Raw genomic sequence first — 14,206 nt, forward strand, 5'->3', positions numbered from 1 at the left:
GGCTCTAACCGTTGGCCAGAAGGCAACAATTGATATTCAAGATTTAAGGGATGAGAGCTGCTCTAATAGATGGCGCTTTCTTCAGCACCTGCTCGTCTTCTATACAGAATGACAGCTGAATTTTATCCCCACAATCTTGCTAGTCCCCTTTCTATATCCCTCATTAGGTCTACAGTACACACAAATGCCTACTGCCCTTATTAGAGTCACAGTAATGATCTTTTAATGAATGCCGACACTGGTGACTGTTCCATACTTGTTTTGTTGGACTTGAGTGCATGCAACATTTGACACCATTGATCACAACATACTTATTAATAGATCACAGCAGTGGGTTGGCATATCTGGGACTGCTTTGAAGTTTACATCATGCTTGACAAACCAGGGTTTAATTATTTATTTTGTATATTTTTTATGTGGCTCTGCACGAGGCTAGCAGGCTATGCACGCGAGCACGCGCGCGTGTGTGTGTGTGACAGATGATTGCCAGATGTCTTTATTTTCTTGATAACTAGTAGCTAGTCGGCGCCCTGGCCAACTCGGGAACAATGTAAATAGAGAATGAATGCCCCGCCCTTTAATGCAAACATCATTATACCTGTTGTCATGGGATCTGTTTTGACCATCTGTTTGCATGTGTCCATTTATGCCCATGTATGGAGATATCTGTCTGTCTGCGTCCATTTTACGCCCATATATGGAGATCTCTGTAGGACCCGTTTTGACCATCTGTTTGCCAGTGACCATTTATGCCCATATATGGAGATATCTGTATCTGTCTGTCTGCATCCATTTTATGCCCATATATGGAGATCTCTGTATCTGTTTGTCTGTGTCCCTTATTTATGCCCATTATGGAGATCTCTGTATCTGTCTGTGCCTCCGACTGTGTTGCAGACACAGTGCCGGTACCCCATTATACCTGTTGTCATAGGACATGTTTTGACCATCTGTTTGCCTGTGTCCATTTATGCCCATTGACTCATGTGGTGTACGTGATGTCAGAGCCTTTTATGAAGTGATGTCACAATGAGTCAGCGCTTGCGCCGATTTCCTCCGGAACAGCCTGATGTCAACAATCAGTTCCGCATACAGAGATTCTGAACGTTTCGCGCCGGTTCGGGAAAACCGTGCGTCGGGTCGGGTCGAGGCCTGGCACTGCACTCCGCGCCGCGGCGGGGAACGTGCGTGCCGAATCTGAAGCCGGTGGGACGAACGGTTCTCGAGATACGCGGATTACATACACACAGACAGACAGACAGACACGCACGCAGAGACTTCTCGCATTTATGGATAGATGACCTTTTGAAATATTGAACACATATATTTTATAATTGAAGGTGACGTGGCTGAGATGGGGCTGCCACCCTGTTAAAATTTTGGAGTAGGCCTGTCACAATTATTACATAATCGTCTAATCACAATTATCTGTCATAATTGCAATTATTTTGTCATAATTGTCATAATCGTTTCCATGTTGAAACATTTTCAAACATTTTCAAAAATACCGGAAATAGCAGATCTACAAGCTCACAACAGGTTGCAAAGTAGATCGGCTATTTCCGCTCTCAATGTTCTTTTTTTAAGTATAAAGTTGTCAAATATTACATTTCTTTGTATATTTATATCTGTCATATCTGCCATGTGCACCTTCAAAGCCAAACAGAAATAATTGTCAACGACAAAAACACAATTAAATTGTTAACCACAATTATTTGAGTTACAATTAGTTGTCATGTAAAATGTCCTAATCGTGAAGCCAAGCCGTCTATAAGAGGTTCTTTGTCTGTCTGTCTGTCTGTCTGTCTGTCTGTCTGTCTGTCTGTCTCTCTGGAGCTGATATTGCAAACCCCTGTACCGATCAGAGCCAAATGTCTTACTGTATGCACACTGCCAATAAGTATAATACACTGCCAGTTGTTATGAAGACGACAAGCAATATCTTATATCTTCTGGTGAAGTCTAGTTAACTCTCAAACTGTCTTAAAGCCTGGATGAGAAATAATTTCCTTCAACTGAATATTTATTCTGAAGAAAAAAAAAACATCCTTGTAACTTTGTTTGGTCGAGTTCTTTATAATTGAGAAATTTGTCTAGAAGCCTTGCAACAATAGATCTGCAACCGCTAAGCAACAACACGGTAACTGGAGGTGAAAATGAATCATGAGACAGATCAGCCTTCATTGCTGAAATCGAGCTGCGAATATAGTTCACATTTGCGCTGCTATTTACGTAACAAGTGTGATGCCAGCATGTCTGGAGTCATGGAGATCTGTTAGGTTCCTAGAACACTTATAGACTCAATGCTGAGGAGAGCAGTGGTGGAAAACATACTCACATTTTTGACTCAAGTAAAAGAAAATATGCAGTATAGAAATACTAGAAAAAAAAATTGAAAAAAGTCCTGATACCCTAATTCAAAATGTACTTGTACTTCTTTAGTAAGGTATTGGCATCAAAATATACTTAAAGTACCAAAAAGAAAAAATGTTTTAAAATAGCCGATCTACAAGCTCACAATGTATTGCGATGCGACGTGAGCTTGTAAATAGCCTAGGTATAAAATAGGGCTAAAGTGCATGGATTAATGTTATGTTTTATAATACAATCATTTACATCTGCAAAGTAACAAGTAACTAAAGTTTTCAAATAATTAGTAGTGGAGTAAAAGTACAAAATTTGGAATCTGAGATGTAGTGGAGTAGAAGTAAAATTACCGCGAATTGGAAATACTAAGTAAAGTACAAATACCTGAGAATTGTATTTAAGAACAGTACTTACTTAAATGTACTCGGTTACTTTACACCAGTGGAGGAGAGGATGTGGAGAGAATGAGCGAGGGAGGACAGCTGTCTGGATCTGGAGATGTGGAACGAACGGAGATGAGCTAGAGAGAGAGAGAGAGAGAGAGAGAGAGAGAGAGAGAGAGACAGACAGACAGACAGGCAAACAGAGGGGGTGTGGAGGGGGGGCGACGACGACACATAGTTGGCAGGATGATGGCCAGATCGGACGGAGGCTAGCCACCTTCCTAATGACAGAATTATGACCCCCTCTCCATCTGCCACTCAATCATCTCCAGCCAATCGGAGCCCTTTCCGCCGGCCTGGCTCGGGTTCCGTCATCCACTGCTCCCATCTGCACTCTCATCTGCACTCTCTTCGCCACCGAAATTAAAGGATGTAATCAAGCTGCTCGGATGCCAGGGTGGAAGGAAGGGAGATTCGTTCATGGTCCGGCCTGCCAACGCATCAGCTCTCGTCATCGCAATACTCCCAACGTGTCAGCCTTTTGAAACAACTCACTGTCATCTGTACAGGAAAATACCAGGCTCCCATTCTGACGAGTGTTTGTGCAACATTTACTGGAGTTAGTTACAGGGTTAGTTTTGACAGCAAATTTTGAATAAGATTTCAACTAAATAGTCAAATAAATATCATTAGTTTCAAGACTTTAGTCGGCTAAATCTACAGCTGATTTTATCAACCAATTATTTTTGCAGGCCTTTATGGTATCTTAATACCTGATTTTACACTTGGTTGCATGCACAACACCTGAGTGTAACCAAACATAAAATGACTTCTCCACTTGTCCCTCCTTAAGATTTTATTCTAGTTTTTATTATACAATACAATATATTTAGTCTTGTTTTAGTCATCATAGCTTAGTACTTATTGTAAGTTAAATTAACACTCACCATTGTGCAGTGTAGCACTGTTGCATGTTGAGCTTTACCAGCAAAACAATAGGTGATAACAATTATCAATCTCGGACTCGGACTCACTCTATCTCTCTCTCCCAGTTCCATATCTGGTAGTCTTTCACCCAGTATGGCTGCCAACACATGCACGTGCATAACATATTGAGCGCAAGCATGTGTTGTGTCTGTTAAGTGTGAGTATGTGGTTGTCTTCCTCAGTGCGTGGGTGAATGTGTGTGTGTGTGAGAGAGAGAGAGAGAGAGAGAGAGAGAGAGAATCACACATTTGTGATATTGTGGACTTTGTCTAATTTGAATCATAGCTTCTCTTCTCTTCTCTTCTCTTCTCTTCTCTTCTCTTCTCTTCTCTTCTCTTCTCTTCTCCTCTCTTTCTTTACCAGTGTCTCTTTCTCCCTCTCAGACTGGTTGAGAGCATTACGAGGGATTGTGTGTACGCATGTATGTGTGCGTGCATGTGTGTGTGTGCGTGCGTGCGTGCGCACATGTGTACGTTCGTGTATTATTTGGTATGCACCAGCAGCAGCATCCTGTTCCGTTGCAGGAGCCCTGGCCTTATCTCAGTAATGGATTATGAGCGCAGAGAACAAAACAGGGGGAGGCCCAGGGAGAATGATTGGGCTCCCTGCGACAGGCCTGCAGGAAGCGGACACAATCCCAGATAAATAGAGCCTGTAGTGCCTGTACACTTTCCCTCTCCCCCCCTGGAATCACACATGTTATTAGGGGAGAGGACAATAGAGACAGCTTGTAGTCCACGATCATCGGGGGCCTCCTTTGGCCCTGGCTGATACTGATTGGCAGTCGCACTGCGGTGCACTGCTTGCACCCTGCGTGTGTGCGCGCGCGCGTGTGTGTGTGTGTGTGTGTGTGTGTGTTTGTGTGTGTGTGTTTGTGTGTGTGTGTGTGTGTGTGTGTGTGTGTGTGTGTGTGTGTGTGTGTGTGTGTGTGTGTGTGTGTGTGTGTGTGTGTGTGTGTGTGTGTGTGTGTGTTAGGTGCATGACATGTGGTCTACTTGCACATCCTTTTTGATCTACTGGTAAATCTACCCTTTGGGCACAAAGTATCTATCACGCTTTTCATACAGACTCACATCTTTCGAAGACAATTCCATGCAATTTCCATGACATAGAGGGCAGTCCATTGCTCAAATTGTACTTCAAGTTGTGAGGCCGACTCTACTGCGCTCTTTTCAGCTATAGATCGAAATCTGATCGAATACCCTACTATGCCCTTACTCCAGTGGTTTACAAACTTATTTTGCACACCAATGGACAAATTATAATCTCAAGGCACACCTGTATTATAGCAAACATAGTATATACCTATACAGTCGACGTGACATTATTCTGTTAAATCATTCAATCAACACATTGTCATTGTCCACATTGAAAGTAGCCCCACGTAGCCAGGCTTACACATCTGCGAAGAGAAAAGCCTGGTTACGACCATAGTCTGATAGGGCATAGACCGGTCCTACTTCCACCAGGAGAATTTCACTGGAAGTTATCTTTTTTTCAACCAATCACAGTGCGGTGTTGCTGAAAATCTATTCCCCGCAGAAACATTTTCTGTTCTCCCTCACGTCCTTTCTTTTTTTTCTTAAATAATTTTAATCCCACGATTTTGTAACCCATTTTCACCCAGTGCCAATTGCCTATGTAATCATGGGCTCTGCTCTTCCTCTGCCGCGCCTGGGGAGGCAACGGACTGACCTCATGCTTCCTTCAATGCATGGGTCGTCCAAGTTGTTTCTTTTCACCTGACAGGGGGGATTTCCCTGGGATGGACGTAGCACGTGGAAGGAATACGTTATTCCAACCAGTTCCTTTCCCCTCCATCAGGCGCCCCGGCTGGCCAGGGGGAGGCATTATTGAGACCAGGATTACTGCATGTTTTTGTGAGGGTATCAACCCTAGGAGACACAGGGAGAACTTGCAAACTCCACACAGAAAGGCCCTATCGCCAACCCCACCTAGGGTGTTGGCGCTGATGATGCGGAGGGAGAAACACGCCCCCAGCCCCACAGCATCCCCCGGCGGGAATCGAACCCAGGACCTTCTAGCAGTGAGGTGAAGCGCTAACCACTGTCGTGGGGGCACGGTAGCGCCACCGTGAAGGCGGGACAAAGGTGTGCCCGCCTTCGTCCTTTCTGCTCGGAGTGCTTCACCGGGGAATGTAAACAGACTGTAACGCACAACGTGACTTCCATTAAACGCAGCACTTCCGCCACTTCCGGTGTCTATACAGGTTCACGCCATTCATATCGCATATTGTGGCCAGGGGAAAGCATGAATGGAAATAGCCTACAGACTACATTACCACGTGGGATTACCTAAGGAAAAAAGGACTGCAGGCATTTATCCATTTTCCCTTTTTTTTGTAGCTTGAAGCAGTTTATCGAAATGAGTGCTGAACCAGGGGTTTCGTATTACTTTCGAATATGTGTACCAGCGTGCGCGCCGGGGGAAACAGATTGCTACTTGAGCGCGGAGCGACCGACACGCTGCTCCTGTGACAGATAATTGTAACGTTGCTGTCGAGCGGCAGGGCCGCTATTTCAATCAGGGCTGGCTTTGTGCTGGGATCAGAGAAAATACACATGCTCGATGATGTTGAAGTTTGACACCGGGGGTGGGTGAGCCTATATAGTACATGTCTGAAGGGGATATATATGGATATACAGTATATATATGTATATATCGTCGTTGTCGGGTTCCTGTGCGCTCCCCTCTAGAGGGCGCCTCCGCCATTGCCGCGGTGTAAACAGTAGTGTAAAGTAACTTGTAGCTTACATTTACTTAAGTTACTGTACTTACACAACTTTCAATTTGGAGCATTTGTACTTTACCATTTTCAATAATTTAACTTCTACTCCACCACTGGCTTGCTGTTTACACCGTGGCAACGGCGGCGGCGGCTTCAAGCTACAAAACGGTCTATACGTCTATGAAATCATTATTTATTTATTAATTTATTTGGGGAGGCGGTGCGGTGTGCGTGTGCACGTTAGGTGGATATGACACCCCCCTTGAGTTTCCCATGCCATTGTCAATGCTGCGGAAATGCCGTATTGTACACGAGAGCACTGCTTTCTGTGTGCCTCAGGGACACCTGATTTGGAATCGCACATGAGTTCTGGGCGGAGACGTTTGTTTTCACGCCCGTCGGCAGGTTAGTTACTCACCAGCGTTAGTTTCAGTGAGGTTAGGTTTAGGGTTAGGGTAAGAGTTAGGCATAGTTTTACTGAGGTTAAGGTTAGGGTTAGGTTTAGGCATAGTTTTACTGAGGTTAAGGTTAGAGTTAGAGTTAGAATCCTTAGCTCCAGTTCAGCCAATCAGAAGCTTCCATGGGCGGGGTTTTCCCAGAACTCATGTGCGAAAGAGGGCATTTGCACTTTCACCATAGTGAAAACTGCATTCTACCACTTTTTCGAGTCACGTGTTCAAATACTGGATTCTGATTGGCTAAATTCCGGAGGTTATGAGAGGACAACTGCCGCAAAGTTGTGTGTCCGAGATCAATGCGCCTCAGTGTACATCCGGGGACTTCAGGAGGTAGTCCCCCAACCAACAAATGAAGGTCGCAGCGGTCCTATGTTTACTAACGTGCGTACTATCGTCGCCGATTTATTTGGATCCAATGCAATCCGCCAACTTTAAAGCCCCTTTTCTCTGAACCTATGCCTTTCTGGAAGCGAACAGCCTCTATTTACGGCCGGAACGGTGCTTTTAACTGACGTTAGCTTAGCTGTAAGCTAGACGCATGGATTAGTATGGAGTTGGCGCCATCTGTTGGTGAGTAGAAGATGTTGTTGGTGGAACTATCTGCTGTCTCGCGGAAGTTTTATAGGCAATAATGATTGTAACTTAAGATCCTTGCAAGTTACAACTATGTGTTTTCTTTCATGTATACGGGAAAAAGTGGTAGAAAAGCTATTTACCACTCGGGGTCGGACATTATGCTCTCATAATGTCCTGAGTGAGTGTGTTATCGGACTCGGCTGCGCCTCGTCCGATAACACCCTCACTGCGGACATTATGAGAGCATAATGTCCTCTCACTCGGGGTAAATTGCTTACTTCATGGTCTGGAGAGGGCACTTTTTATACAGACGGATAAAAGGGCAGGGGCTCAAGCCTCCTTTGATGTCTGTGTGCACGTGCCTGGTGTGTCTGTTTACTTTGATTGAGAGATCAGCAAATGGCTGAAGCGTGGCTAGAGAAGCCCGATTAGGGGCGGGGGGGGGGGGGGGGGGGGGGGGGGGGCGTGATTGTCTGTGATCGTTTGTGTTCCGACTAATCCACAGTTTTTTGTGGGGGGTGGAGGGGTGGGGATTATCGGTGAAATTGTTTGAAACAGGAATAGGGAACGGCTCTATCTGTGGCGCTGTACACAGATTTATCTGTGTTGGTTATAATCTTTTGGCTCTGAGCTATTTCATTTATTTATTTAATTTCTTAAACAACACAAATAATGTTTCCTTGCTTTTATTTTGTTTTTCTTTCTTTCCTTGGCTTTATCTTTGACCCTTTCCTTGTGTGAGGCCTTTTCGCACCGTTGCGATTGTTGGGCTGTTCATGATGACGCGTGGTGGTGTTGTTGTTGTTAGGGTTTAGGGAAAGAAGCCAGGCAATAGGCCTTTGTTTTGTTCTGCCAAACAGTTCTCTATGTGTTCCATAAAGTACTCCAGAGGAAAAAAAAGCATTTGTGAGTTGCAATGTGGCCTTCTGGGGCGTTGCGCCAAATGAAAATGCTTTTTTTTCTAAACCCCCCTCCCCCTTCACACACCTCACTCAAGGAGTGTTTGCTTGTTTTTTCTGTTACTACTACTACTAGTCGGGGGCCTTAGGGTTTTTCCGTGCTAATCTGTCTAAAAGCGCCAGATTTTGCACAGATGTATCCCAGGGCATGCTCTAATGATTTAGCTAGGGCGTCCGAGCCAGCGATCTTCGGGGTCATCACAGCGGCCAAATCAAGTTGGGCTCCCGTCGACTTTCTATACAGGAGGAAAATACCCAGACAAAAATCTGCTTTAAGTAGGAGGTGAGGGGTCTAACTAGGGGTTTGTCATGATTCTGAATCCATTGCAAGCATTTGTTTTGCACAAAAAAACATTCCTTGGGCCACAAAACGCCCACGAAACGATGGTTTAGTGATGAGTCATCACTTTTCACAGTTTTGTGTGCGTTTTGTGGGGCCATTTATAGCCCAAGGAATGTTTTTATGTGCAAAACAAATGCTTGCAATGGATTCAGAATCATGACATAGTTAGACCCCTCACATCCTACTTAAATCATATTTATTTTTCCTCCTGTAGTATAGTGTAGAGTGAGCCCAACTTGATTTGGCCGCTGTGGCGACCCCGAAGGTCGCCGACTTGGGCGCCCTAGCTAAATCATTAGAGCATACCCTGAGCTACATCTGTGCAAAATGTGGCGCTTTTAGACTGATTATCACGACATTACCATTCTATCTCCCTATGGCCTCCGACTATACTACTACTCTCGTTCTTTCTCTCGTTCTCGTTCTCTCTCTCGTTCTCTCTCTCTCTTTATTTTTTCTTATTTTTTTTGTTTGTTTTACCTTTGATTTGAACTCTGACATCCGAGTCTGCCCCAGGATGTCTGTCACAAGCTGCAGTCCAACGTTGTGACAATGCTTTTTTTACTTCCCGTTGCCTTTTATGACCTTCTTCTTTTTTCTTCCTCTTTCTGTTCTTTGTTTTTCTGTTCTTTTTCCCTTCAAGGTCTGGCGCACCTGACGGTAAACAACCAAGGTATGGGTTCGTTCCCTCTTTTCAGTTTTTAGTTTTCCTTCCTTTTCTTTTGGTCGTTTTGTTATCCTTTTGAGGTTTATTTAGAAGAACGGAATCAACTTCTCCGCCACCGCCCCGTCCCCACCTCGTTCCCACCTGAGCTTGTTCACCTGCTTTTTCTAGCCCCCCTCCCCCCACCCCCCCAATGCATCTTCCATTCTAAGTCCGCGTTCACACATTTAAGGCACATGCCTTGTGCTTTACCTAGGGGGAGGCGGGGGGTAAAGCACTGTCCTATTCATTCCCTATTCATCCCCTGTTTTGATAATGCAAACTTGCTCTAAGCTTTCCTTAAGGCTGTCCTCAAGCCACAGAGCAAGCTTGTCTCGTCAAAACTTGTGACCTCCTTAGGGAATGAATTGGACCGTGCTTTACCCCCCGCCTGCCCCTATATAGGTAAAGCACAAGGCATGTGCCTTAAATGTGTGAAAGGAGCCTAAGAACCCCTCCAATCTTTCCAATCTTATTACCATATTTTCCTCACCCTCACCCTCCCGTTTCTCAACCCCCTCCCCACCTCCATATATCCCTCTGTTTTGTTCGTTTTTTGGTCTTATTCACCATCCACTCCTCCCCATATCCGATATCCCTCTGCACATGTCCTCATGCTTCTGTCCACTGTCTGGCCCCAACCCTCCCCACCCCCGCCCCTTGTCCTGTCCTCTGGCTCACGTCCTGGACGTCACCTCTGACCTCTCAACCTTTGACCCCCGACGACCCCGGGCCGGGGGACACCCGGGTGGGCTGAAGGTAACGCTTTTTCTGCTCTCCCTCTCTTTTTGGAATCGCCATGGGTTTGAAAGAGAAAAAGAAAAAGAGAAAACAAAACTAAAATGTCTTCCATTGTTGGTCAACGTGAAATACTAAAACCAAAAAGAAAATGTGTGTCCAGACTGTTCCATCCACTAAAACGCTTCCAGCTGAAGGTTGTTGTTGTTGTTGAATGCGGCAGAGTCTCTCCGTCACCACTCTGTCCGACATTCCCATTGTTTGGCTTAAACTATATCTGTCTTCAAGGGCTGTTATTATCGCAAGGTCAAGTACGTCTCCAAGAAGCTACTAGAACTAGAGATTGTTACAAAGGGAACGATTTCTCCAGAGCCATACATGATTGCTTGCATTTTTCTATGTGTAATTCATGTCTGATGTTTGATGCTGCTGCCGGTCGACATTGATGTGAATGTTGTTTCTCTGTTTTTTGGTGAGATGTAACTGTACCGCCGTGTACTGTGTACATGCCCAGCAGCAGCGTAAACACACACACACACACACGTCTCACCTCACACAACCAAAGCTTTACACGCTGTATGTATGTGTTCTGCCTCAACGCCTGCTGCAAACAACCATCTTCAAATAGCACACTCTGTACAACACAAAATACAAGTTTTATTCCTCACATCTTCTGATCTTTTTTTCGTCTGCAAGCGGCCCGCCAGCGTGGTCCTTCTGGAGAAGGTTCAAGGTTGAGAGAGAGACGGCGAACGAGAGGGAGAGACAGAGACAGAGAGAGAGAGAGAGAGAGAGAGGGAGAGCGCAAGAGATGAGAGGAGAAATAATGTAAAATCAGAGGATGTTCTGACCTTTAGCAGAGGCGAGAGAGCTTCATGTCCACTCTGCCAAAGAACTGGACCCTGCAGCCGCGACCCTGCTCCTCTGATGCAAATGCTCTCTCTCTCTCTCTCTCTCTCTCTCTCTCTCTCTCTCTCTCTCTCTCTCTCTCTCTCTCTCTCTCTCTCTCCCTCTCTCTGTGCGCCTCTCACTTTGTTTTCCTTCAGCCATGTGCTGCTGATGACCAGCAGATTACTGTACAAATGGCGGCTGAAAGGCAGGGGTTGCACACACAACCTGCAGACTGATCGAGCAAGGCATTCAGAATCCAGAATATTGATTAGCAAGCAGGAACATGCCCCCCCACCCCACCTCTCTCTCTCTCTCTCTCTCTCTCTCTCTCTCTCTCTCTCTCTCTCTCTCTCTGCATCTTTTCTGCCGACCGCACACCTTTTAAGCCCCCTGCTCAGCTGCCCCAGCTCCTCCCAGGAGGGTCTGTTGGGAACAGGATCAGGTTCTAATAATTACAGAGGTAACTTCAACCAGACCATGTATGTCTACCGTGACGCTGCGCTGTGGCTATAGAGTACCCCCTTCTCCTCTCTTTCCAACAGACACCCCGCCAACTGTCGGCAGGTGAATAACCATAATCCCCTCATCGCTATGCAGCCTTTCCTTTTCACTGTGAGTGATTTCACTCTATATAACTGCCACCTTAAGGGATAGTGCCCATGCCGTCAGAGCACACCCCGCTAACCGTGGTGGAAAGAGTACTCAAATGTTTTATTTCAGTAAAAGTAGCAATACCACAATATAACAAATACTCTGTTACAAGAAAGGGGCCTATGTTCAAAATGTTACTTGAGTAATAGTACAAAAATGAGTACCAAAAGTACCAAAAATAAAAGTAATAAAATGTTGAAATGAATGAAATTAGCAGATCTAGAGGCTCACAATATATTGCGATGCAAATAGACTTATTTTTGAAAATAGATTTCAAATAGACCGTAAAATAGGGCTGAAGAGGTTATTGTGTGTTTTATAATATAATAATAATTCATATCTACAAAGTAACTAGTAACTAAAGGTTTCAAATAATTGTAGTTCCTCAAAGATGTAGTGGAGTAGAAGTAAAAGTATTGACAATTGGAAATACTCCAGTTAAGTAAAAGTACCTCAACATTGGTACTTAGTTACACCACTGCCCACCACACACACACACACACACACGCGCGCAGCGCGCGCGCACGCACGCACGCACGCACGCACGCACGCACGCACGCACGCACGCACGCACGCACACACACACACACACACACACACACACACACCATCCGCAGGCTGCTTACCTCAGCCAGTCAAGGGGGAGAAAGGGACACACTAAGGGATAACTGTTGAGGAATGAGGAATTTGGCAGTAGTAGACCTACCCACCCCCCACCCCCCATCTGTCCCAGTTCTTTCATGGCACGGTGACCCAGTCATTAGAGATTCTGGCCCCCAGCCCCGGACACCATATGCCCCTGTGTCCACCCATGGTCCAGCATGTGCTGCCAACTCCCCCCCTGAAAGCGGCACGGCCGGGTCATCCTCTGGTCGGGATTGGAATGAAACGACTTGCTTGCCCGAATGTTCTTGTTCTGCGCAATTGCGACCGAATACCATGAGAAATGTCGTAGCTTGTCTCCGTCTGTGTCAGTCCTTCAGTCAGTCAGTACACATTTTTACAGTCTATTGGATCCCGTGTCACTGTGACATCACTCTGACATCATGCTCTGATGTCACTGTGATGTAGGGGAACCGCTCTTAACAGAATGGGTTTGCTGCTCTGACATCACGCTCTGGCTTGTCCCTCTTATGCCCGTATATTTTATGCCTATATATAGTCGACAATGTGATGTCAGAACATGCCCATATATGGGCATTCCCTGACCACACTTGCAAATTAATTACACCCTTGTCCGTTTTATGCCAATATATGTCCCAGTGTCATCAATATTAAGGGCATATCTGGGAATGCCCATATATGGGCATGTTCTGACATCACACTTGCAAATTAATTACGTCCTTGTCCGTTCTATGCCCATACATGGAGATCCCTGTCCTGATGTCATCAATATTAAGGGCATATCTGGGAATGCCCATATTTGGTAATGCCCATATGAGCATGTATACTGCCAATCTCAACAGGCACTGTTGAGATTGGGTAACTGGTCCGATATACATCACTGGCCAGATAACCAAGAATTGGCGCGACCTTGCCCATGTCGCATGTCGCCCAGAGGCGTCTTACTAGTTATAAAGACTTTGTGTTTAGTTGGTGTTCTAATAGTGTTCTCGATCGATCACAATACTGATACTAACACGATGGTTTGCGGGTGGGCACATGACTGACCAGCGGATTTGACCGAAATCCAGCTCACGATCTGTTGCTCAAGGTCTACCCTTCACTCTAACTTTTCTTTTTCAGTCTTTCTTTCTGATGTACAAAGACAAAAACTAAAACACCAGAAAAAAAAGGCAAAAAACAACCCTGTTCCCTGCAGAAAAAGTCACATTATTAAAAGAGATACATAATTCAGACGGTTCTCTTAAATGCCCTGGGGGAAGGATAAACCAGTGATCACACCTGTCTAATCAAACATGCCTCGGCCTCCCCCTTTTGTATCGATTCCACCTGCAGGGTAGAATTAATACAGTGGCGGATCCCAACGGGCGGGCCACAGAATCATGTCCAAAAGGGACAAAATCAATACGGTCATTTGGCCCGGGGTGGAAAGTATGTGACACGCTAGTGAATGACAACGTTGTTCAATCGGGGATTTACAGTAGGAACCTTTCAGCTTTCCGCCAGCGATCTTTCGAGGAATATATACAGTAACGTTAAGGTATAGGTGACAGAGCCATGTTTGAAGACCACCGTTGGGGGCTTCTGCGGTCAATGTCAGAGCCAGGGTGTTTTTCTCACTCTTAACCCATTTAGGCTTAGAAGTGTATGTAATGGTTTAACTTTTGAAAAATAGCAGATATACAAGCTCACAGCGCGGCACCGAGTGCCGCGCTGCAAGCTTGTAGATCTGCTATATATATATATATTTTTTTTTTTTGCAAGACTTTGAATATAT

At 45.3% G+C, this 14,206-nt stretch overlaps 1 protein-coding gene across 1 annotated transcript in view; it reads left to right on the forward strand.

Annotated features, from left to right (window-relative positions):
* nrxn2b (neurexin 2b) overlaps positions 1–14,206 on the forward strand; it is a gene marked incomplete at its 3' end in the record, with an annotated part of 1,346,377 nt that overhangs the window by 223,109 nt on the left and 1,109,062 nt on the right. Inside the window, exon 2 of the mRNA XM_080741211.1 lies at positions 9,448–9,495. Within this exon, the coding sequence (XP_080597337.1) occupies positions 9,448–9,495 (48 nt within the window). The remainder of the gene's footprint in view (positions 1–9,447; positions 9,496–14,206) is intronic.

The sequence above is a fragment of the Nannobrachium achirus genome (genome assembly GCF_963921795.1).
Source record: "Nannobrachium achirus genome assembly, chromosome: 14".
NCBI lineage: Eukaryota > Metazoa > Chordata > Actinopteri > Myctophiformes > Myctophidae > Nannobrachium > Nannobrachium achirus.